At 38.9% G+C, this 26,378-nt stretch overlaps 3 protein-coding genes across 3 annotated transcripts in view; 2 read left to right on the plus strand and 1 right to left on the minus strand.

The window, feature by feature from the left end:
• pot1 (protection of telomeres 1 homolog) overlaps positions 1-1,742 on the plus strand; it is a 36,543-nt gene extending 34,801 nt beyond the window's left edge. Inside the window, exons 15-20 of the mRNA XM_060887088.1 lie at positions 94-266; positions 400-535; positions 699-781; positions 875-969; positions 1,191-1,296; positions 1,519-1,742. Of these exons, the coding sequence (XP_060743071.1) occupies positions 94-266; positions 400-535; positions 699-781; positions 875-969; positions 1,191-1,296; positions 1,519-1,661 (736 nt within the window). The 3' untranslated portion in view covers positions 1,662-1,742. The remainder of the gene's footprint in view (positions 1-93; positions 267-399; positions 536-698; positions 782-874; positions 970-1,190; positions 1,297-1,518) is intronic.
• A 1,583-nt stretch (positions 1,743-3,325) lies between these two features.
• Positions 3,326-9,933, plus strand: gpr37a (G protein-coupled receptor 37a). Its single transcript, XM_060886954.1, has 2 exons — positions 3,326-4,308; positions 8,799-9,933. Exons 1-2 carry the CDS (start codon positions 3,427-3,429, stop codon positions 9,645-9,647), a joined length of 1,731 nt encoding a protein of 576 aa, XP_060742937.1. The 5' UTR covers positions 3,326-3,426; the 3' UTR covers positions 9,648-9,933.
• An 11,451-nt stretch (positions 9,934-21,384) lies between these two features.
• Positions 21,385-26,089, minus strand: spam1 (sperm adhesion molecule 1). The gene is made up of 4 exons (XM_060886841.1): positions 25,932-26,089; positions 23,451-24,384; positions 23,204-23,293; positions 21,385-22,074 (listed from the first exon to the last, which is right to left on the minus strand). Exons 1-4 carry the CDS (start codon positions 25,970-25,972, stop codon positions 21,781-21,783), a joined length of 1,359 nt encoding a protein of 452 aa, XP_060742824.1. The 5' UTR covers positions 25,973-26,089; the 3' UTR covers positions 21,385-21,780.
• Positions 26,090-26,378: the final 289 nt, after the last annotated feature.

The raw sequence follows: 26,378 nt of genomic DNA on the forward strand, positions 1-26,378 counted from the left end.
ACCATTGAGTGTAATACATTTTTCATGAGAAGTTATCTACAGAAATTTTGCAGCTGTTCTCAAGCTGATGTGCATAACGTGCCTGTGTAATAGAGTGGAGGTCCCGAACGATGAGGTTATAGCTCGGGTATTCCAGGATGCGTTGAGAGGCCATCAGCCTTGTAGTGAGCACTGGGCAGTCACCTCTTCAATGGACTCTATTAGCATGCACGTGTCCTGTGAGATGGTCCTGAGCAACACACACACACAGCTGCTGTTTCTCCAGGGTAAGCTGTGCACTGCAAAACACAGCAATTTTCTAGAGATGTATGGCAATGTGTGGAGCAAAGTGGTGTGCAGAATGGCAAAATATGCTTCATGTGGTATTTGTTTGTTTGTTTTTTAATGGGTTTCCTTTAGGTGTTACACTGGAGGAGATGTGTGTGATATCGGCTGCTCAAAGCAACGTGGTCCCTGTGCGCTCGGAGGATGGGAGAATGAGACTCCTTGATTTCTCAGCTCCATTCCTCTTCAGGGGAGACAAAAGATATTATGGGTGAGGACTGATGATTATCAGTGTTTCAATGCTGTCAGTTCACTGAGACAGTTCTTTCGTCTATTAACACACCTACTTGGTACTGTATTTTTCATGCCTTTATTTACAGAGCCTATGATTTTTATGCCTTGTTTTTTTTTTGTGTTGTGTGTGAATGTTTCAGGTGTAAACAGTGTTCTCGGTCCACATTTGTGGAGCCTGAAGTTTGTGGAGTAGAAATTTGGGATGAGCATAATGTAGCCAAAGGTAAAATGTACCTTAATAACAATACTACAGCATCGCTACCAAATTGCGTTCAGAGATAACGTACGTCTCATTTCTTTCTCTATTTATCCTCAGCTCTTGGTGTGCAGCTGATGCAGTATGCACTGCTGATGAAATTTGAGCTAGAAGATGAGACAGACTCACTTGAAGCTTTAATTTGGGAGGATGCTGTGAGCAAATTCACTCTGTTAAATTACAGTCTTCATGGATGCAAGAATATTTGTATAAAAATGCAGCTATTTTTCTGTGTTTTATTCGTTTTTGCAATTAACAAAATCACTGATGTAGACCAGTATTATTTGTGTACTCTCTGCAACGAGGTTGTTTTTCTCCTCTCTAAAGGAAGACAGGAAATTCAATCTTTCTTCTCCTCATCCTCTGATTCTCATAGGAGAGATTCTTCCACGTCAGTGCTGCTGACACATCGGCGTGCCAGGATTCGCAGGATAAAGTTCAGACCACTGTGGATAGGCTTCATCCACCAGGGAGCAGCATGGGTAAAAATCATCACTGGCAACTCCTGCTATCAAATAATGAATAAGCACAGAAAGCACTCAAGAGCAAATATAATCCTTTAGCTAATAAATTAAATTGACCAGTCTGAAATAGGGTGTGTGTGTGTGTGTGTGTGTGTGTGTGTGTGTGTGTGTGTGTGTGTGTGTGTGTTACATTCCCACTGTTTATATAAAGGAGTTTGTATTCTGCTTTTTTCCCCACAGCACAGTGCCCATGGCTGGACCTCTGCCTTTGCACCTACACTGTGGAGGAGAATGGCAAAATTCAAGTATGCTACCAGATCACTAACACAGAAACAAGAGGCAATTTCTACACTCCGCAGCGAGACCAACTTTCCTGCGGATGATGAATGCTGCGCCTTTACATTGAGCACACATCAGTTAGAAAACAGACAAACTAAAAGTGAGATTGTAATAATGTGTATCATGTACATTGTTTTTTTTATTAATAAAGTGATTTATCATTATCAGTTATATGCTGAATTAGTTTTGTTTTGATACAGAAAGATCTCAATAGGTGAGTTAATGAAAAATGCTTGCTTGAGAAAAACTCCTAGATGCCTTCATTCCATTCCTTCACCAGTTTGTTTTACAAACTGTATACATGCTCAGCAGGTGCTTTGGCACAAACTGTTAACAAGAAATGTAAGGAAAATGCATGCTGGCAAAATAACACAGTTTGTGGTGTGTTTAACTTCTGGACAAACTGAATAAGTAAGTAAATATTACTGTTCTGTTGTAGATACAGTAGATACACATTTCATGTGGAGCCAAACTGAGGATTTTAATGTTGACAAGATCTACATTACTGCTTTCTACATTGTTTCTTTTTTGTGATACGTTTCTCCTTCAGTATTGTTTTTCTCTGGAGTTCAGGTTTCTTAATCCTTTTGATAACAGTGATGGGTAAAGAGGAGAGAAGATTATTTTAAGTATTGTAGAGATCTAGTTTAGACAATTGTAGCTGCTGTAAAGAAACGAATTTACACTGCAAAAGTAGTTTTCAGTATTCAGTTTATTTCTTCATTTATCAAAGCCCAGCAAACAATTTGCTCTCATGTCATTTATTAATATTTAACGTGCCCCCTTTTTTGTTTCATTGGGTTTGGAATGTGGCTTTACAGAGCATTCTGGCTTGAGGACCTCCTGGATTTTGACTATAAAAGCAGCTAGTAATTTGTGTGAGGGATGGAAACAAATGACCTGTCCTGTATTTTAGTTGTTACACATAGACAAGACATCCTCAATATTTCAGAATAAAGGATATTGCAAATTTAGCAAAAATCTGCAGTGAAAAAAATGCATCAAAATTTCATTTTTGTCGAACCTTTTTTTCCACCCAGAAGGTTTACTCTTTAATATTTTGTCTTTTTCAGCACAGATAAGAAGCTGAATTTTGCATATTGCCCAATTGTGAGAGAAGCAAAATTTTGTTAAATGAATTTACCAGAGCTGTGTGTACCAGAGCAAAATAGGTGTGAGCAGCATTTCTAATAATGCAGAAATAATTCATATTTCATTCAAATATGAAAATATTTCAGGCAACGAAAAATCATGACTGCAGGACTAGGATTAAAAAAAATCTAATACTTTATTCTGCACATGCGCACTTCTATAAGTGTAACAACCTGTTTTCTACATGATGGTGTTTTGCACTTGAATGTTCAGTGCAGAATATACTTTGTGCTTGATATCCACTGGTTTACAATTAAAATGAGAAGTTCAATGTTTTTAGGGATGAGGTAATTGGGAGCAGGACACAGGAATAGTTTCATTTGGGTAAAACAATGTAGAGAATAATTTCAGTAGAAAACCCCAATCTCGGTTAAATACTGTGAAAGTGTGTTTGATTCCGCTGAGCGGCGCTGTTTTAGAGCTTGGTGCTTGTATCCAGTGGCTGGTGAACAGCAGGAGTAAAGAAAGGAAGAGTAAAACTCCAATGCTCCTCCATCAGCATGCTGAGAGCCACACGGCACAGAACCGCAGAGTTTATCACTCAGCATCCCAGTAACAGAGGAGTCAGGACCACAACTGTGTCGCTGTAATCGATGGATTTCTAAAAGACTTCATAGGCAATTTTGAGCATGGTTCCACCGAGTGTTTAAGGGAAACATGGGAAGACAGATAACAGGATTATTTTGTCTGCTCGTGTGTTGTGAACTTTCTCTAGTTCTTTCGTACAGGCGACCCTTCAGGTTTGGGAAGAACCAACACCAACAGTCCTATAATTACGCACTGAGGACCGGCACCGAGCGCGCACTGGCACTTCTGACTAACAGGAAAGTCTTTAATGAAGTGGATAAAGCTCATATACAATGGAAATACGGATTGGCATTAAATGTATCCAGGAAGCTTGGGGAAAAAGTCCGAGCGGATGTTCCAGGTGCCAGGATAGATATTAATAACGGCGCATTTACGCACACGGATAAAACAGACACCAGACTGTCCTGGACACACACACTTAAAGGAAAGCACATGGAAGATCCTGGTGTGTATCGACGACCCAGAAGAGCTGCAAGGACTAATCAAAGTGAAACAGGATCAGTATTTAAGAGCTTGGAAAGCTTTCCTAAAGCATCAGCGCAACAGCAGCGCACAGAGCCACCCGGTGTTTTCCCTACACATGGCCCAACGTTCCCTTTCCCTGAAGAAGACTATGAGGACACCACTCCTCTCGGCCCTATTAACCCCCGGCCAAGAGCTCCTGGGCTTCCAAACCCTTTTTATCCAGCCACAGGGGAATCATACGCTGCGTATGCGATTATATTAGTGTCTGTAATCATGTTCACAGTAGGGATAATCGGCAATATCGCAATCATGTGCGCCGTGTGCCATAATTACTACATGCGCAGCGTCTCCAACTCTCTGCTCGCCAATTTGGCCCTGTGGGATTTTCTCATCACCTTCTTCTGCTTACCGTTAGTGATATTCCACGAAGTCACAAAGGACTGGCTGCTTGGAGAGTTTTCATGTAAAATTATACCCTACTTTGAGGTAAAAATAAATAAATAATAGTATTAATTAATAATTATAGAATTGAGAGAACAGTAACCTATAGGTGTGAGTGATATGATTTTTAACTTGCCTATGTCATAGTATTTATACTGGAATGTGGGGAAATATAGGGATGTGGAAAATGTGCAGATTTGACAAACTCAGGTGTGTAGTGGCTTTGAAAGTGTTTGGATACAGAATGATGTCTCACTAGGCTTCATGGTAAGAAAAGCCTCTACAGCTAACATTTCCCTAACAGTGGTATATGGTCTGTCCGTTTATGTTTAAGATGACAAAGTTATGTTGAGAGGGGGGCATGGTGGCTTAGTGGTTTGCACGTTCGCCTCACACCTCCAGGGTTGGGGGTTCGATTCCCGCCTCCGCCTTGTGTGTGTGGAGTTTGCATGTTCTTCCCGTGCCTCTGGGGTTTCTTCCGGGTACTCTGGTTTCCTCCCCCGGTCCAAAGACATGCATGGTAGGTTGATTGGCATCTCTGGAAAAAATTGTCCATAGTGTGTGTGTGTGAATGACTGTGTGTGTGTGCCCTGCGATGGGTTGGCACTCCGTCCAGGGTGTATCCTGCCTTGATGCTCGATCACGCCTGAGATAGGCACAGGCTCCCCGTGACCTGAGGTAGTTCGGATAAGCGGTAGAAAATAAATGAATGAATGAAAGTTATGTTGAGATGATGATAAGCTTGAGATGAGATGTTATATACATAGGAATAAAATAATAGACTAGCTATTGGTTTCACGGCAAAATGCCAAACTCATTGTTGAAATCAGCAACATTATTGCAGGGCGATTTCATCATAATATGTTAGAGAGAAGTTTCTATTCGTTCAATCTTTTATGAGTTTACAATCCTTCATTTTGTGTTAAAATGCTTCTGAATCAGGCTAAATTGATAAGTAAAACTGGACATCACCATAGTGATGTGACTGACATTATTTTTGTGAATTGCATGTGCAAAGGTCTGAGCATAAAGAGAGAATAATATGGGTCCTAAAACAGAACCTTGTAGTGGTATATGTTATTGCACTCTTAAGCTTTATTAAACTGAAAAAATACACCAAATATGATCAAACATGAGGCAGGAACCTGCCTGAATGTTTTCAAATATGAATATTAAAATATCATCAGTGAGCAGTGTTCAGTGCTGAGTGTTGAGTGTTCAGTGCTGAGTGCTGAGTGTTCAGCAGCTGCACACAAGCTTGTCAGAACCACCACAGAAACATCTACAATATGAGGATCCACAATCTGAGGCGATCACAAGGCCACTTGAACTCTTTAGCCATCTCTGATTCTATACTATGATGCTTCCAGAAACTAGAAGGAAATACATCATACTCACAAAAGTGTTTTAGTGGTCAGACAGAAATAGTCAAGATCAATATGTGGTTCCTTCTGGAATGGCTTAACAGAGTCTCATTAACAGAGATGAGTTCAGAGGTCTGGAGGAAAGGATCAAAATGTGTTCATGTAGATAGTCTGTTAAATAAGGATCTAATATTGTTCCTGCTCTCTCTCTCCCTCTCTGTGAATAAGTTGGACACTCTGGCTGATAAAAGGGGTCTTATGCTTATTACTGAGACATTACCTTTAGGTCATTTAGTAGAACTTCAGCTTATTGTTTTATCATCTTCTCAGAACAGTCTAGAGATTTTTTGTGTCTATGTGTCTGCTGGATGGCATCAGAGAAACCTAAACTGCTGCACATAATGAGACACACAAACTCTAGTTTTGCTTAATATGGAATTATTTAATTGGTTGTTGTTTGTATTTAGTTGTTCTGCTTGTCATTAGAATTACATAAGAGCTTTAAAGTTTAAGCTCCTCTAAATGACCCACTTTACCATAAACACTGGGGGGAATATGTGGAAATTGATTGCTAATAATCATCACTTTTTGTGTCCGGGTATAGGCCATACACTGAATTTCCTAAGGCTCAGTAATGAGCGATTTGCATTAAACTTATGCTTTATTAAGTGATTCATTTCTAAGAAGTGCCATTCAGAATGAGTTAACGGTAGACTAAACACAAATTCTCTTTATTGCTTAGACAAATTGCATATCTAACTGTGGCACATGCAATTTACGTAATGGCAAATCTGAGACTGTGTTGCCTTGTTATGTAAAGTAGATAACTATTGTGCTCTGTTGTCATGCTAAAGAGGACTCTAATCAAGTCATTAATTAGAAATGATTAGAGGGGCTGCTCCATCAGTGCTATAGACAAAGTGCATTGAGCCCTGAAAAATTGGTTTTCATGGCTTTAGATTTTACATGCTCACACCCAAGTAATTACAAACACTCACATTACAATATAATTTGTCTTCATTCTTTTTGGCCTTCGTTCATTCATTCAGTCGTTGCTTAAAGTGATCCTTCTATTTATTTATTCAGATCCTATCGACAGCTCTTCTCTGGCACCAAATTGCATGTTTATAAAAAGAAATCAGCCTGGCAGGGGTGGGCATTAAGCGTATAGAAAGTGCAGGGATAATCACTTTTCTAGCAGAGTGGTCAATAATAAACTGAAGAGTTTGTAGTCCTAACTAGAGACTAATATTCCAAGTACTGGTTTGTCAGAATTATATAGAGTTAGCGTTATTATTGCAATTCCCAGATGTTTCACAGATCAAGTCAAGTCAAGAAGCTTTTATTGTCATTTCAACCATATATAGCTGTTGCAGTACAAAGTGAAATGAGACGTTTCTCCAGATTCAAGGTGCTACATAAAACAAATACAGAGCTATAAGGACTTAGTAAGTTAGTCCTAGATACATAAAGTGCAACTGTGCAACCTGGTGCAAACAGTGCAGGACAAGACAAACAAGACAGTGCAGGACAAGACAGATAAGACAGTGCAGGACAAGACAGATAAGACAGTGCAGGACAAGACAGATAAGACAGTGCAGGACAATACAAACAAGACAGTGCAGGACAATACAAACAAGACAGTGCAGGACAAAAGACAATACACAAAATACAAAAAAGACAATACACAAAAGACAGTAAACAAAAAACAGCACTGACCGACCAGAGTCAATACTATATGTAAATACTGTAAGTTCAGATAATATTGCGTGCAGTAATACTAGAATGAACACAGTTTCTTAGCAGCAGGTCCCTGAGATAGTGTATAAGACTAGTGTATAAAACCCTCCAGGGCTGGGGGTTCGATTCCCGCCTCCGCCTTGTGTGTGTGGAGTTTGTGTGTTCTCCCTGTGCCTCTGGGGTTTCCTCCGGGTACTCCGGTTTCCTCCCCCGGTCCAAAGACATGCATGGTAGGTTGAGTGGCATCTCTGGAAAATTGTCCGTAGTGTGTGATTGTGTGAGTAAATGAGAGTGTGTGTGTGTGCCCTGCGATGGGTTGGCACTCCATCCAGGGTGTATCCTGCCTTGATGCCCGATGACGCCTGAGATAGGCACAGGCTCCCCGTGACCCGAGGTAGTTCGGATAAGCGGTAGAAGATGAATGAGTGAGTGAGATGAGCAAAATGACTGAAATGTTAGACAGTGTGTGCAAAGAGCAAAAAAGTAAAACAGCATGTAAACAGTTTGTAAACAGTAAGCATGTAAACAGTTTGATGAATGTAAGCAACATGTAAACAAGTTGATAGATGTATATTAGAATTGTGTATAAGTGGTGTAGGTCTGTGCAGTCCATACAGATGATGTGTGTGTATGCTGTGCTCAGTACAGTTCAGTACAGAACTCCTGACCATACACTGAATAACCATGCACTTGATTGTTGCAAGAAGTGTTAGAAGTATGTAGAATGTAGTAGTATTAGTATGAAGCATGTAGTACTGTAAGTAGAAGTAATTCAATCATTGGGAAGTTGTTAGTTGGAATAGTCATCTGCTCTTTGCTCTGAGCTTCATTAGTTAATCCTGGATTCTTGTTAGCTCAAATATACAGAAGAGTGCAGATAATGTCTCCAAGCTCCTGTGACTGTGAATGATGTTACATAAGCAACAATTTGAAACGATGCAATGGTCATGATGTGGCTTCATATGACTCCATGAACAATTTTTTTAGCCTATATCCTACCTGCTTAGTAGATGTTGTAAGAGTAGACCTGACTATAAGGTGGGAATTCCCAAAATAAGAAAATGCAAATGTTAAATGTACAAATATGAATACGTTTTAAAAGTGAATACATAATTACAATGAAATATTTAAAGTGCACTTTGTGTTAAAATTTTGTTAAAATAAACATGCTGGTGGTCTGGACCCTATGAAAGTCCTGTTTCTGATTAGGAAAAGATTTGGCAACCACAGAGGTGTGAACAAAACATAGGTCTTGTGTACATTCTGTATACTGAAACTAGACTTATGTGTATGGACATACAGTATCTTTTACACTTAGGTCACCATGGCCCTAACAGTGGAAGTAATTGTTTGGTAGTTTTTAATAGGTTTGACAGGTATATCGATATTGGTATTGATGTTAATTAATGAATTCATGTGTTTCCATTACAGGTGGTTTCTTTAGGCGTAACTACGTTTACACTTTGCGCTTTGTGCATCGACCGTTTCCGAGCCGCATCCAACGTGCGGATGTACTACGAGACGATTGAGAACTGCGCCTCCACTGCAGCTAAGCTGGCTGTGATCTGGCTGGGTGCTCTTTTGCTGGCGCTGCCCGAGCTGTTAATCCACCAGCTGGTAACAGAGGAGAGAGAGGTGCCTGCTGAGGAGCTCCCTGAGGTGGCTAATGAGATGCTACCCAGCGAGCGCTGTATAATTCGCATCTCCACAACACTCCCTGACTCCCTTTATGTGCTGGGACTTACCTACGATGGAGCCCGTCTGTGGTGGCACTTTGGCTGCTACTTCTGCCTGCCTACTGTTTTTACCATTATCAGCTCAGTGGTGACAGCTCGGAAGATACGGCAGGCTGAGAGGACAAATGTTCGAGGGCAGCGTGAGCAGATCCACCTGGAGAGACAGATGAACTGTACAGTCGTGGCTCTGGCCATCCTGTACGGGTTTTGTGTGATTCCAGAGAACGTCTACAATGTCGTGTCAGCATACATGGCCGTAGGAATGTCACAACGCACTCTGGACATCCTACACTTGCTTAGTCAGATACTGCTCTTCTGCAAGTGTGCAGTGACACCCATGCTGCTGTTATTTCTGTGCCAGCCTTTCAGGAAAGCCTTCATGCACTGCTGCTGCTGCTGCCTGGAGGAATGCGGCCCTCCAAAGTTGTCAAATGGGACTAATGACGACAACGAGAACGAGGCCACTACTGAGCTGGAGCTCTCACCCTATAGCACAGTGCACAGGGAGCCAGTTAGCTATGCATCTGTGAGCACACACTGCTAGGACACTATAATCCCACTCAAATATACCCTATACCATATCATACCCAAAGGATACTATGTTATACCACACTTTATAAAGGGTTCAGATGCTGAACAGGCTACTGCGATATGGCGTCTAACTCACCTGCCACGTTTTAGGAGATGATGAACAAATGGACTAAATAAAACAATTTACAGTATTATAGAGCATATTTTGTTAGAGTTATAGCTGCTTGTTACAGCAGTAAGAAAGCCATGAGTGTTAACTGTAGTTTTAATGGAGTTCATAGAAATTATGAATTAACTTTGCACAGTTGTGTTATACCTACATGATGAAAGTTTACATCTTTAATATACAGTATAGCAAACACAATGTAGTATTTTTAAGTCTCATGGAATGTAATGCTAATTAGCTGGTAGTTAGATGTCATTTGTAGTTGGATAAAGGGAAATTATGATTCACAGGAATCAGTTCAATAACTAAGCCTGGCTGCCTTGCTATGTAAGCATTATATTCACTCTGTACTTAATAGCAGGTAAAACAGCATCACTTCAGCTGACACTGTAAATAAAGACTGATATTTTAGCTAAATGTATATATTTTTTTTTTATAAAGTGAAAAGAAAAGTGTGGAAAATATGAAATGAAATCTGTTGTGTGCTTTCTTTCTTTCTTTCTTTCTTTCTTGCTTTCTTGCTTTCTTTCTTTCTTGCTTGCTTTCTTGCTTTCTTTCTCTCATTTACTTACTTAACTATTTTTTGTTATAACTCATCCGAAGTTGTTTCACAACACTGTAAGACTGAGTCTTTGTGAAGGCGTTGGTCTTATACGTGACATCAGTGCTATACAGTATGAGTGCACACAGAAGCTATTGTCTTAAGCCGGTTGCCAGAGCAACGTTAGGCATCCATAATGAAAAGGTCTGTTTACATCAGTGGCAGCCATGAAGAAAGAGCTTAGCTGTGAGAGGAAAGCTGTAGGAAGTGCTTTTTCAGTGAACTGGATATTTGGAGCTGGGTAATTACAGTCTGCACTGAGGACAAACACAATTTATATTCAAGTGAAAATTGAAAAAGTGTTTTTCATCGTATTATGATGACATTAGTTTTGTAATAGAAATGTCTGGTTAAAGTGTACATATATGTACAGTTATGGGGAGCTGTTGATTCTTATTGCATAGAGAGAGAGAGAGAGAGAATAAGTGAAATATTAAAAAGTTTTCTAAATTTCTACATCAACTAAAATTTCTTTTGTTATTTCCCCACAGCTGGATTAATGAAGTTATTTATGAACACTAGGAACAATTCAATAACTTTTCTTACGTCTGTTATATTACAATTGAGTCTGTGATCAGTGTAGGTCAAGTGTTGATTTGTTTGCATAGCTGTTAGCTCTTCCATACTGACAGTGCTTTATTTGGTGGGAACAGGTCATAACCTCATACACACACCCAACTCCCATTTATCAGATATGAGCCCCAGTGAGCTGCTTATTCAAAATGGTTGTCCGCCCTCAGTGTGCGGTATAATGTGGTATGTGTGACAGAGCGGATTCCATGCTGATGGGACAGAGGCTGCTTTGTCTCATGTTTCTCTTTGTGGGATTGCTGTTCATTTCTAGGTCACTGCCTGTGGTGAACACTTAAATGCATTAATGAGTTGGAGGGCATTGAGAACTGTCCTCTGTGAGGGGCTCTGCTTACTGCTTCACACACACCTTGTCTTACTATCATTTTGAGGACCTTCCACTGACTATTATTAATGTAATATTTAATGCGAATGGCTTTGTCTACATTCAACCCAAAACCTCATCCCGATATCCATCCATCCATAAATAAATAAATAAATAAATAAATAAATAAATAAATAAATAACCCTCTGGTTCTTTAGGGGGACCAGCTAAATGATCCAGAAGAACAAAAGTGTCATATTTTCCTATCCATTTGGAGATATTTAGTTCCCAACCAGGATATAAAAACTCATACTCACATACTCTAAACACTCACTGTGCTCCTCCTTCCCAACTCTTCTGTAAAACATTATGGCAGTTTGCCTCATGCTGCCAATTTCCCCCTTTTTTCTTGCTCTTTTAATGGAGAACATGAAAGATATGTTTGTTTGCACTAAATTCTTTTTTTATGGATCTAATTGAACTTCTGTAAATATTCTCATCCCACTAAACAGGACCTGCCCCAACCTGTACAATGACGACTGTTGACCAGTCACAGAGATAATGTGATAATTTTTTGTATTGTATCTTTATAGCTAGAAACTGAATTCTGGAAAAGTTTGAAGTTAAAAAGTTTGGTCGTCTCAGTTAGGTTGAATATTTTCACCAGGAAGATTTGTAAAGCCCACCACAGTTTAGTGACATACTGTAGTTACATACCAGTGTGAATACGAATGCACCTTGAGGCTAAATTATATATATGTGTGTGTGTATATATATATATAAATATATATATATATATATATATATATATATATATATATATATATATATATATATATATATATATATACAGTATATACACACACACACACACACACACACACACACACACACACACACACATATTTCCATGAATGGTTATAAGGGTTTTGTTTCATTCATGACCATATATGACAACTTAGATTTATTCCATTTATAGATCTGAGCAATTGACAGTTAAGGTCCTTGGGAGTGTTATGCCTTAACCACTGAGCTACCACATTCATTCAATGAACAAACACAGAGCAAAGAGTTTGATGATGATGATGATTGTGTCTGCACCTTGTCACTGATATACTGTCTAAAAGCAGGGAGACAGAAACCTGTCCAGCTGTGCTTCCTTTCCAGACAGAACATATCCTATTGCACTGCAACACATCCCAAAGGCCACACTGTGTTATTGTCAGTACTCAGAACAAGTACCATCTGCAGTAAGCACCTCAGCAATTCTGAAAACTACAGGGTTTCGACTGAACACGCGTTAGAGAGCAGATTTCATATTCCTTTAACTGTAATATAAAAAAGTATGCTATATCCTAAAGAATGAAGTATGTTTCTAAACAGCCCACGATTTTTAAGGTTGGCAATCCTATTACAGTAAATCCAATTAATGTAAGAAAGTAGCAATGGAGTAAATCTTGTGGAAGACACTGATTAAGGCCTAATGCTCTTCAGTAACACTGTCTAATCCATGTTTGTCTACCTATGACAAAGATTCACTAACCCCCTCTGTTCATATTCTTACTAATAACTACTGACGATTTTATTAATCTTCTTTCAGGAGAAAAGGTTTATATTTAAAACCTATTAATATTGACATTCACTCTCTTGTGGTCCTCACATTCAAAATCCTCTCACATTGTCCCTTCTTCATACTTTCAGTGACACTCAGCTGTGTTTCACAGTGCACTCACATAACAGGAAAAAGATGAACAAAGCGTCTGCTTACCCTTTGACTTATTTGACTTATTCCCATCTCAGTGCTTTAACGAGTAACCTGTTGGACACATGCCATTAAATCACTGGTGAGCACTTAAATCAGCATGGCTGAGTTTTCACTGCACAAAGATGACTATAAAACAGTGGAGCGAGCATCACATTGACACCCCCCTCTCTCTCGTAAGACCATTTGAACTTTATGATGCTTTACATTTAAAGTACATTTTCATTTACAGCACTTAGCACTTAAGACTCCCTTCTCCAGTGCGACATACAGAATGCTCTCGTGCTTGATCAGTACTGTAGTTCATTGAAGAAGTATACCATTGAGCTAAAACATGATGCTTTTTGGGAAACTTGGCCCAGGTCAAATGCTTCACCTCCAAGAGGCAAAAACTTTCACCTCCAAGAGGCATTTCTTTTCTAGCACTGGGTCTTGAGAATATAACACCACAGCATGGATTTATAACCAGTCAGCTTCCATTCAGCCTTTCTGGTCACTTGACCTCTGAGCACTACAAAAACTAACCTGCACCAATCCAAACATTGCTGTCCATAGACACATGACATGTGTCACATATTTCCATGTGCCTGAGAGTGCACCTCAACCTCAATGTGCAAAATAATCAAATTTATATGTCACAACAGGTGAAACATTGTCTACAACACAAAAGAACATACCTTTTCATTTCCCCCATCAACCTGGTTGACCATAATGTATTATATAATATTTATATACAGTAATTTTCTTTTGTTGAGGTGACGGTGATGCTTAGCAGAGCTTCTACAACACAATCATGGGTCTCACTGGGAACCATAAACAATCTCTGCATTGTTGGTCTAAGTGCATTTCTGTGTGGGAATGAATTCTGCTAAAGCTTTGACGTGGATGCGTAGTGTTGTTTAACTTCCAACTGCTACAGTGACTACCTACTCAATAGAATAGCTCTGTATTATGCAGTTGTTTATGAAAGACAGGTACATGAATGTGTCTATGGTGATTAGTTATTAGTTTTTAAAACTTAATACAGAAATTGTGTTGAGTTTATCACTTTCATTTCCTGAGTTCCCGCTAGTACAAAGGAAACGTCATTCTGGTACTCGGGGTCAAGAAGGAACAATCACAGTCCTGTGTGGGCTTTTTTATGACTTGTGGGAGGAGCCAAGCTGCCACAAGTGGCCTGTAACTCAGTATTCACAAAGACACAGGGACAGAGAGGACACAGTACAGTTCTTCCTCACACCCATGAAAGCAATAAAAAGCCAAACAGCTGAACACTTCTCAGATGATTTCTAATCACATCTCAAAGTCAAATCAAAATCACATTTTCTATATGGAATATAATTCTTTGGGTGAATTTTGTGTGAAAGTTCATTCATTCATTCATCTTCTACCGCTTATCCGAACTACCTCGGGTCAAGGGGAGCCTGTGCCTATCTCAGGCGTCATCGGGCATCAAGGCAGGACACACCCTGGACGGAGTGCCAACCCATCACAGGGCACACACACACACACACACACACTCTCATTCACACACACAATCACACACTAGGGACAATTTTTCCAGAGATGCCAATCAACCTACCATGCATGTCTTTGGACCAGGGGAGGAAACTGTAGGAAACCCCCAAGACACGGGGAGAACATGCAAACTCCACACACACAAGGTGGAGGCGGGAATCGAACCCCGACCCTGGAGGTGTGAGGCGAACGTGCTAACCACTAAGCCACCGTGCCCCCCTTGTGTGAAAGTTGTAAAAATATATTACAAGCACACAAGCCATTTGTTGTGTTACATAAATGTGCCGTTTATCTTATTTATATTTTTACATTCACGTGTATTACATTCGGCAGACACTTTTATCTAGAGCGACTTACAGAAGTGCTTTGGAAATATACATTAATGTCCAGTTTATGGATTTATATATATCTTTGTTAAAGATTTCATTTATCTAACTAATAATGGTAGCAAGGGGGCACGGTGGCTTAGTGGTTAGCACGTTCGCCTCACACCTCCAGGGTTGGGGGTTCGATTCCCGCCTCCGCCTTGTGTGTGTGGAGTTTACGTGTTCTCCCCGTGCCTCGGGGGTTTCCTCCGGGTACTCCGGTTTTCTCCCCCGGTCCAAAGACATGCATGGTAGGTTGATTGGCATCTCTGGAAAATTGTCTGTAATGTCCGAGTGCATGAGTGAATGATAGTGTGTGTGTGCCCTGCGATGGATTGGCACTCCGTCCAGGGTGTATCCTGCCTTGATGCCCAATGATGCCTCAGATAGGCACAGGCTCCCCTGACCCGAGAATAGTTCGGATAAGCTGTAGAAAATGAATGAATGAATGAATAATGGTAGCAAGTTTTCATGACTCTGTCAGTTTTGCAATCAAAATAATTTCCTGAGTTGTAAAGTCTAACATAAAATCATGCAAAAAGTAGTTTCCTCAGAGTATTGATATACTTCAGCCCGTGTGGATCTCATTAGCAAGTTTAAGCTTCACTGTTACTTAGCGAGCTAGCCTGGAATGTTTCATTTGAGTGCTAAATGTCCATTGGAATGTAAAATAAATTATTGGGCCAAAAGTAGTGGACCATCACACCTGAACCTGTCCTTGAACATCCTATTACAAAACAATAGGTATTATATGGATTTGCCCTCTTGCTGCTACAATAGCCTCCACTCCTTTGGGAATGCTTTCAACTCTATTTTATAACATGGCTGTGTGGATTTGTGCTCATTCATCCACAAGAGCATTACTGAGAGGAGGAGAACTTGTGTTCTTATGCACTGACCTTGGCAATGTCTTTATTGTCATGCTGAAAAAAAGAGTTAGGATCCTTAGAGCCAGTGAAGGGAAATCTTAATGCCACAGCCTACAAAGATATTTTACACAATTGTGTGCTTTTATTTTGGTGGCAGCATTTGGGAAACAACCACATATGGCCATGTGTTTGCATACATATAGTGTATAATTTGTTAGCAAGCAGTGTTTACAGTGGTGACAATTGCATATGCCTGTTCAAAGTAAGTTGATGTTATTAGAGAGAAGTAGTAACTCTGTGGTGAACCACTGATCAGAAGGTTGTGAGTTTGAATCCCATGACCACCATGGTGCCACTTCTGGGCCCCTGTGAAAGGTCCCTAACCCTCAACCATATAAAGAACTGAGATGAATGTAAGGCTCTGGATATGTGCGTCTGCCAAATTTGTAAATGTTCAAAAGAAAATAAATAACAGTAAGGATCTAGAAAGGAATAATATGCCCTGAATGAGACACCAAATCATGGCAGACAAGAAGAATCGTAGCCATAAATCTGAAAGAAAATAAAGCTAGCATGTAGCTTCCTTCAGCATTATATACCACAATAAACAGTTACAGTTTACACAACAAGTGTTTTAAAATTAAAAAGCTATGTAAATGTAAAAAGTACATTTAGATTAGAGCACATGAGCACAGCTCTATTTGCAGTTCACATAAATTACCTCAGAGACCTTCTCTCACAACTGGGCTGGACACTTTACAACACAACATAAAAAAACAACAAATTTAACTGTAAATTTTGTGCAGTATATCACATCGCAGGGCATGTGATTACTGGAGAACACCAGGGTAGTAATGACCTCTTTCGCACTACCTTGATTTAGCTATAACAGTATACCCTCTCATATTGTATTCCTTACATGTTAATAAGGGGAAATAACCAGAATATTCTAATCCTGATTACAAAGTACATTGTGACCGCTCATGTGCATAAGTGAAAGGAAGTAAACACAACCTCTGCAGCAAACCTGAAAATGCAATTTTACGCAATTATTAATGCACATTTTCTTTATATTTGATGAACCGTAAAGTAAGTAATTGTGGGTGTTGCAAACATAAAAAATATAGATTTTTTATTAGTCATGTCTCACATCTACGTATACCCCAGCCTTGTTGAATCTGATTTGTTGATTAGTTTTCTATAACAGTACCTCTAAGAATCACAGGTTTATATTAATGCACTTGTTGAAATACACTATATTATCTATAGCGAGCAAATAATTCACAGAGACTTTTATGTCAGATGCTCTATATAGTCTAAGGCTTAAGGATTAAAGATCAACAATTAAAGATTTAACAAAAAAAAAAGTTAACTTTTCCATAAGGAGACATCTATTTAACATTTATAGAAGGAGTTCAAGGTAAAGAGGTTTCTTTATGTTTTCTGTTATGGGAAAATCTAACAATATAGAGGGGTGCGTTTAGCATATTTTTGGTTTGTTAAATCATTACTTTATTACTTTATGAGGCAATGGTGAGAATGACTGTTAATTGTTGCTATATGTGACACTATATAATATAATATATACTATAGTAAATATATACTATAGAACTATGAACTGTGAAATATGTGGTTCTGTAATACATAAAATATACAAGGACTCATCATTATGGGACATGTTCCTTTTAGCTGATGTTAGAAAATGATCAATGTTGTTGTATTAACAGCCCTCTGCTTCACCTCAGAGCATGTCTTTTATTCCTTGGATGTTGAATATATTGCTAGGGTTATTTTTGCCAAAACCTCCTGACTCCTGGCATTTCATATTTCTGAGCACACAAAAACCCTGCTCTAATGAATGTGTCTAGTAAATTCTCCTTTCTCTCTTTGTCTCTTTCCAATAACATACTGACCCTTCTGTAGTGAGCAGACAGCTGCCTCCTGTTTGCATCAGGGTTCTGCAAAACAGAAGGTGGAGGAGGAGGAGGAGGAGGAGGAGGAAGAGGAGGTGGTGGTGGTGTTGAGCCACATTCATCTAGGCTAAAATTACTTCTGGGCCTGTTGCTGTGAATCAAATAATTATTGGTCATGCAAAGCTAGTGCTAATGAGCTTTCATTCTGGAGCCATGGGCCAACATTGACTCATGCGTGATAGACTTTAATTATGCCTGTGGGTACACATAAGATGGGTACAGAAATTGTACTTAGCATGGTTATTTAAAAATAGCATCCTGCACTCTATTAGTTTGAATAATGCTAAAATACAAATACAAGAAAAGCTTTAGAGCCCAAAATGTATTTTTTTTGTATTTGTATTTGTGTAATATTACTCATTGTCGATCTGTAAGATTTTGTCTAATAAACATATTTAGACTTAGCCTTGAATAATTGACAATGTCCTGTCAAAGGCCATTGCCAGGAAACAGAAAGCCCCTCAACCACCCCTCGATTAGAAACTTACTGCCATTGCATAGAAAAGATTCCCACACTGAGCATGACAAAAAGCACAATGAGCTGGGCCATGGGATTCAGAGTGACCAACAAAAGAAATGAAAATTACGGAAACAAGAACTTCCTTGGTAGCACTGTTTTGGCTTTAGAAATTGATAGTGATTGGATGCACTTTAAAAGCTTCTTTTATATCATGTGCATTTGGTCAGCAAGCACATGAATAAAGTTCTGTAATAATGATATGACCAACATGAGATCGAATGATAAGTTAGATATATGGTACTTGCTAGATTTGATTCTCTCCCCAGAGTACACTAATACTTCAGATATTGGAAGAGACACCAGACAACAAATATCCCAAGGGACTCAGCAGTGCAAATCAATTTCACACTTCATATATAGAACAGAAGAGCCAGGAACCCTAAGATCTTGATGGGCCAGTGTATGATTTAACGACTCTCAGAAGCATTACAGGTCAGAGAAAGGAAAGTGCCATGTGTCCTCCAGAGCTCACGGCTGTTTCTTTGATGGATGGTTCTAATTTTATCCTCAGGTCAAAATGTAGTACATATAGACACACAAAGAAACACATTTCTTGGAAAATTCCACATTTTGGGCTAAAGGACTGATAAATTTACATTTACATGTACATTAAACACGTTTGGCAGAAGTCCTTATCTGGAACGCCATTCAGAATTACTTTTAAAGTCTCTATTGCTAAAAATATGTCCTCATGCTAGTTCACTAGGAGATTAGGTAAGAGTACTGTCAGTCTAAAAACCCTGATGGGGACATTGTGCAGTGAGAAAATCAACCAAGATACCACGTATTTAAATAACTAAGTTCTAATTTGTCATCATAGCTGGGGATGAGGTTAAAAATCCATATTGTGGGGTCAGTTCCAAAGAGAACAATAACTAATGCCATTAAAGATTACAGGCTTTTCTATGACAAAACTTTTTCTAAACTTAAGAACCTTTTTTATAAAGTGGAATATAACCACTGATCATTTTTCAGTGCTAGATTAGGGGCATACTTTTTGAAAGGCAGTGAGTTCAAATCCCACCACAGACCACCAAGCTGCCACTTTAGGGCCCTCCACTGCCCAGTTGTATAAATGAGATAAGTATAAGTCACTCTGGATAAAGGCCTAATGCCAAATGATGCAAATATATTTTAAGAGTCTTATGATCAGGGTGACCTAGCAGAACTCTGTAATTAAATCAAGCTGGAGGAAATAGATAAAGTATATGGATGTTGGGATTTGTGCATTAGTGAGGTCAGAAAGTGATGTTGGGGTTGGAGGCCTGGGGTACAGTCAGTGTTCAGTAGGGTTGAGATCAGGGCTCTGAGCAGGTCATTCAAATTTTATTTGTCACATACATAAGCGTACACGGTATAATGTAGTGAAATGTGTTTTACGACTGTTCCTTGTATTGAAAATAGAAGGCACAATAAAATGATAAATAAGTGAAGAGAAAATAAACAATAAAAAGAATAAAAACAGATGTGTACAATGTGCAATGAATGGGGTGGGAATGTGGATAAATACGTTGTATAAGTCTTCTTCATGTTCTTTCACAGTGTTCTTCCAAACTTAAGTGTTTTGAACTGTCTAGAAGGGTTCAGGATAAGAAAACTCCCCCCAAAAGTATAAGCAAAAAACGCCTCAAAGTTTTAGAGTAGAAGAAAATGGCTACATTCCCATGTATGTTACAGCGGAGTGAAATTTGTTTCTTCACATATCCCAGCTTGTTAGGAAGCTGGAAGCTTTTTGGGGTCAGTTTACAGGGGTCAGCTATGATAAAACACCCTTGGAGTAGAGAGAGTTAATGGCCTTTCTGAAGCCATGCAAGTGCTTAAACCCCCAACCTGTAACCCAGGACCTTAATCATAAATAAGGCCTTACACACAGAGTAAACAAGATCATTTTTCCCTGTGACTTGACTTGAATTTGATTTGACTGGTCAAAATCCAAAGTCTAGTCATGAACGCATTAGGCTTAATTGTTCCAGCTTCTATTTATTTTAGAGCTGACGTTGCACCAGACGTTTTCTGGCATCAAGATGTGAAATGATATTAATTCTCCCCACACCTGTGTTGTCAAGGGTTGCACATTGAATTTCTGAAGCAGTCTTTTTTTTTCTGCCGTGGATCTACTTGTGAAACCAGCGCTAGATCAATAGGCAGTTTTAAAACATTTAAGCCCTGTGTACTAGCTTGTTTTTTATGAATTCACTGTAATAGTGTCTTTTCATTAGCAAAAGCTGTCTTGTTCGTGTCAGGAGGCACTTGTGTCATGCTCCTGTAGTGTAGACCAGCCCCTCCACTGAGAACTAGAACATTATGCCTGTCACAGACAGTCACTAGGCAGCCTTTTGTTCAGAATCATGCAAATTTTTGTGTCCATTTAATCATAAACGAGGACCCAGATTAGTGCACCATGTGCAAAGGAATGATATAAAACCTACATTATTAAATCTCAACAAAACAACAGCAGTTTTGATCAAAAGCATCTTGCTTTTTGCTGTAATAAACATTATTACAGATCAGGATTATAGTGACTGAAAAGCAAAAATTATTAGTAAGATACTTTGGTGCCACCTACAGACAAATAGGTCATACAACTAATGAACCCAATGACTTCATCTGTCCTGTGAGTTCCAAATAATCTTTAAACACCTTTTACACATTAAAGAAACCTGAATCAAACTGTAAACTGCAAGTGTTCTTTATTATGCCTGTAATTTAAAAACACTGCAGAGTCAAAAAAAAAAGAATGATTTGTTTGTGGAAACCAGATAAACCATGGACTTGATTTGGCCAAGGACTGTGGTTGCAGTTTGTATCCTTTTGGCTATGAAATATTAGAGGATTCTTATCAGTGATGCCAGAAAACAATAGGGATGAAATTCAGTAGAAAATGATCAATAGAAGCTATGATCAATAGCTGCTCATAATGTTTGTTGAGACCAAACAATCTGTTAGGGGATTTTCAGCAGCGGTAACGGCAATAGCTGCAAACACATCAGGTATCCACCTGTATTAAAATGAGCTACAGTCAGGTCCATAAGTATTGCACACTGACACAATCTTTGTGTGTTTGCCTCTACAACACAACACTTCGAGTTCATATCAATTTATTTCAAGCATTCAGCTTTAATTCAGTTTTGCATTGAGGAATTACACACACAATAAACAAACAATATATATGTATATCTTGCAAAAACTGCTTCATCGTTTGTGTGTTTGCCAAATGTTAACATGCCAAAAGAAACAGACAGGCAGAAGAACAGTTTGTTTCAGAAACCTGTTTCACAATTTGTACCTGCTCAAGCAATAACAAAGAAATAAGGAAGCTGTGTGAATAAACAAAGATTGTAGAAAAGAATTTCCTGAAAGGTGATCTGATATTTATCAAATGAAAAGATGATATATTTAATCAGCAAAAGGTTTCGGTGCAGAATAATGTCAAATCGTCATATTACATTATTAAATATTTCTGCCGCTGGAGAAAAGTTAGAATTTTTTGCATTTCTTGTCCTCGTAGCACTGACAGGTAAACTTGTCAACCCAGGCAGTGAGGTCAGTGTTAGAAACTTTCCCAAAGACTTTATACATCCCATCAATCTTCTGTATATTAAAGCTGTTTATGTTGAGGTGAAGATAGTCATCTGAGCCATAGCTTTTACGGACACAGCGCCCATTCCCTTGACACAGCAGGTCACTGCACAGTTCCGCCGCAGTTGTAACGTTGACGATGTATTCATTTAGTGTGTTAGACATGTATGTAGAAAGGGCTTCACATGATGCCTGGAAAGAAAGCTTGGATTGAGCACCAATACACTGTGATTAAAAAAATGTAAAAGAAAAATTTAATAAATAAACTCTCCACAAATATTTGCCTTCAAGAGTAACTTGTATTAGGTCTTTATCCTGCACCTACAGAGCTGTAGTTGATGTGCAGCTATGTGGTTCTGTGAAGGTTTTTATTTTTATTTTTTTTAACAGTACTAGATAGCAGAAACCATGATGACAACTTTGGAGAGCTGTGACAACATTCTTGCATTCAAGTCTAACTTCAGCAAGATAGAATTTGTGCTAAAACAAGAATTAATTTCCTGGTTAAACAATTGAACCTTTAGACCATATAATACACAGTTATAGAAAAGACGTTATTTATAAATCACACTACCCAGTGTCACACAGATAAGGATGGGTTCCCATTTGAGTCTCATTCCTCTCAAGGTCTCTACTCAATATAGTCTCAGAGTTTTTCCTTGTCACAATCACCTTTGACTTGCTCATTAGGGATACATTTAAAATTGATCATTGGTATTCAGGATAAATAATTTGGCAATGTCCTTTGTAAGAAGCACAATAAAAATAAGTAAATAATTAAAAATGAATTAGAAATACCCTGTGGGAGATTTAGATCAATATTATAGAGCGAACACTCCAAGTATAAACACTCTCACTCACTCACTCATTTTCTCAGATCTCAGGCATCATCGGGCATCAAGGCAGGATACACCCAGGACGGAGTGCCAACCCATCGCAGGGCACACACACACTCTCATTCACTAAACACACTATGGACAATTTTCCAGAGATGCCAATCAACCTACCATGCATGTCTTTGGACCAGGGGAGGAAACCGGAGTAACCGGAGGAAACCCCCGAGGCACAGGGAGAACATGCAAACTCCACACACACAAGGCGGAGGCGGGAATCGAACCCCCAACCCTGGAGGTGTGAGGCGAACTTGCTAACCACTAAGCCACCGTGCCCCCCAAGTACAGTATAAACACAATAAAAGCTAACAACTTTGATTTTTAGATTTTTCAAATATGTCCACAACACATCATTCTTCATAGGGCTTGAGTATTTGCAAACCAGTTGGAATTAACCAATAACAGGCTTTGTAAAATCAAAGATTTACCTTCTCATTAAAATAATAGCTAGATCCCCAGAGCACACATCCAGCAGTTCCCAGAGCTGCACTCTCACCAATACTCCGAATCAGATCAACCTACAGTACACAGAACAAACCAATTAGCCAATATATTGTTTGTAGAGGTGACAAAAAATATAAACAAGGAAATATCTCCTAAATATGCTTGGAAGATATGCAGCCCTTGATGAAAGTATTGTGTATGTTGTACATACTGTATAAAAAGACTACTTACTTCATGATTGTACAGGTCATTCTGATCCCGCAAAAGAAGCTGCAGATACAAATAAATTGGAGCAGTGTAGGGGCGTTGTGACAAATCTGCCACCCTCATTGCTTCTAGCACCTTGTGTCGGACAAACAGAGCTGCTTTCTGGGTTTTGCTTAAAGAAACTGGCATGTATGCAGATGGAAAGAATGCAGTACTTATCTGCCATAGCCACTGAAGTTCATCATTTAATGCATGTGCACTCTTTGGACATTGCCCTGTATAGTCTGGGTTCAAAAAATCATAGTTGTAGCAGTCAGGATACAAATAATAGCCCCAGAGGAAATTTGGTCTTTGTGAGATTCCTAACTTTAATGTTTCTTCCATGAAACGTCTGGCAGCTTTATCAAATTGTTCCTTGGCGTTCAGTTTAACTTGTTTTCTTGTAAGGGATGGATTCTGCTGAAGGGTGTAGTTTATGGACAGCGATTTATAGATCTCTCTTAAATCTGAATTTCTGTCAAACAAAGGAAACCACTCCTCCCAGTCAAGCACAGCCAGACCAGGTACAGATGATGGAATGTATTCATTGAACTCCATTTTTGATTTTTGCAGACTGGCATTTAGGTCTCCTTTCTGAGGAATGCCACCATTGTAATGTGTGAAATTGTAGAGGTCAATGTAAGGAAAAAGCCCCAATCTGTTATTATACATGAGGCTCAGGACTTGGTTAGGCACACGCTGAGGTGTGGTGACGGCCTGAAACACGCCCAAGTCCAGGGGGACCTGTAGTTCGTTGCATCTGTAGATGGGAGCGTTCCATATGACCACGAACGGCTTAGTGAAAATTGGAGCAGCTGTTGGTGGGAGAGCTGCTGAAACACACAACCCAGCCAGGGTCAAAAGGATGAGGGAAGGTAGGTGCTGCATGTAGTTGCTGCATGTAGTTTCACTGCATAAACTGAGTGGGGGGGAAAAAAAAACACAACTCAATAAAATAAAACATAATAGAATGTGGACACCTGAACATTACTCCCACATGTGGGGATTAAGTTTTACCACAAAGCTGGAAGCAATAATTGTCTGAATTGTCTTTGCTTTTCTTAATTTTTTGTAATTTCCCCTCACTGGATCCAAGAAACCTAAATATGTTCTGGTATGACAAAGCTCCAGCAGACAAAGTGATGCCCATGAAGACATGGTTTGTGAAGTCTGAAGTGGAAGAACTCAAGTCTGGCACCTTTGGGATGCACTGGAACGATGACTGCATCCAATGCCTCCTCATTTAACCTCTGTACCTGTTCACACTAACGATCTTGTGGCTGAATGAGCGAATTCCCACAGCGGCGCTCCACATCTAGTGAAGTTTATTATAACATCAGAGGGGACTAAATCTGGAGTGGGGTTTTGAAACAGCACATACAAGCGTGAAGGTCAGGTGTCCACAAACATTTTGACCAAATAGTTAAACTCATGAGGCCGACTCTGAGGCATCTAGAGATCTACCAGCTCCAGTTAGACTCTGCAATACTAAAGAGGAGATGTGAACTTCATGTGATCTTTTGCATCAATACAACATTTTTTAGACTGTATATTTATAATCACACCCTCAAGTGTCACCCGTATGAGGATGGGTTCCCCTTTGAGACTGGTTCCTCTCAAGGTTTTTCCTTTACCATCTAAGGGAGTTTTACCTTGCCACTGTTGCCCGAGTCACCTCAGACTTGCTCATAGGGGATAAATACATACTGTACACATTGTGAACTAAATATATCTAATATTAATCTTGAATTTTGTATTCTATTAATCTTTATATTAACCTTTTGTTCTGTGTTTATGTTCTGTAAAGATGCTTTGAGACAATGTCAATTGTAAAAAGTGCTATACAAAAATACATTTGAATTGAATTGAATAAAAACTGTTTGGAGGGTGAAATTTCCTGGTTGTTTAAGTTTTCCCGTGAAAAAGAAACTGCTCTAAACAGGTTATAGGGTCATTATATGGCCAATTGAATCAACTTGCAGGATTTTTCTTTTCAGTTTAACTTAGAACAGCAAAAATGTAGCTCACAGCATAGAAGGTACATTTTTATAAAGAATAAAAAAAATCTCTCATGGATTGTGTTATGGATTTACACACTAGTTGAAATGCTACAAAAAACATTACTCATGTGATGTTGTTTAATACAGACAAAGTACTTTTGGTCATTAAGTTCTTCGCACACATTTCTGTAAATTCTGCTTTGTTTACGTTTTCAGTGCGTTAACAAAAACATACTTCATTCAGCACAGAAGGTTAAAGCAGCCGTTAGCATGAAGCTCAACAAGCTTAATAGCTTTGTTGTACGTTTTTACTTGAACACTAATAAACCCATAAAACCGTGTTCAAACCAAGGAGCAGGTGTTTTTTCACCTGTAAACAAATAATGTGTACTAGTGCAGTCAGAAACACTGGTGAATCAGGTGAAGCCTATTTTCTCCAATTACTTTGGAACTCTGGAGCACTTACCAAGACAATAACATCAGACATCCAGCAATAACATCAGACATCCAGCAATAACATCAGACATCCAGCAATAACATCAGACATCCAGCAGTAACATCAGACATCCAGCAGTAACATCAGACATCCAGCAGTAACATCAGACATCCAGCACTACATCCTGTTACCTGGAGGGTGAAGGGTCACGGTTACATCACTAGATACTCAGGTGGCTGCAATTTAAGGAAACAAATACAACTAATAATAAAAAAAAATCCTAATTTTAAATAAATAAATAAATGAATAAATAAATAAATAAATAAATGCGCACAAAATAGAATATATTTTTAAAAAATTATATATTTTTTATATTTTATTTAAAATCTCAGCTCTTTATGCTAAATATATATATTTTTTTGTAAAATAACGGAAACGTGCAGATTTATATATTTTTTTTACAGGTAAAAATATTAC

Source organism: Tachysurus vachellii, chromosome 14, assembly GCF_030014155.1.
Source record: "Tachysurus vachellii isolate PV-2020 chromosome 14, HZAU_Pvac_v1, whole genome shotgun sequence".
NCBI lineage: Eukaryota > Metazoa > Chordata > Actinopteri > Siluriformes > Bagridae > Tachysurus > Tachysurus vachellii.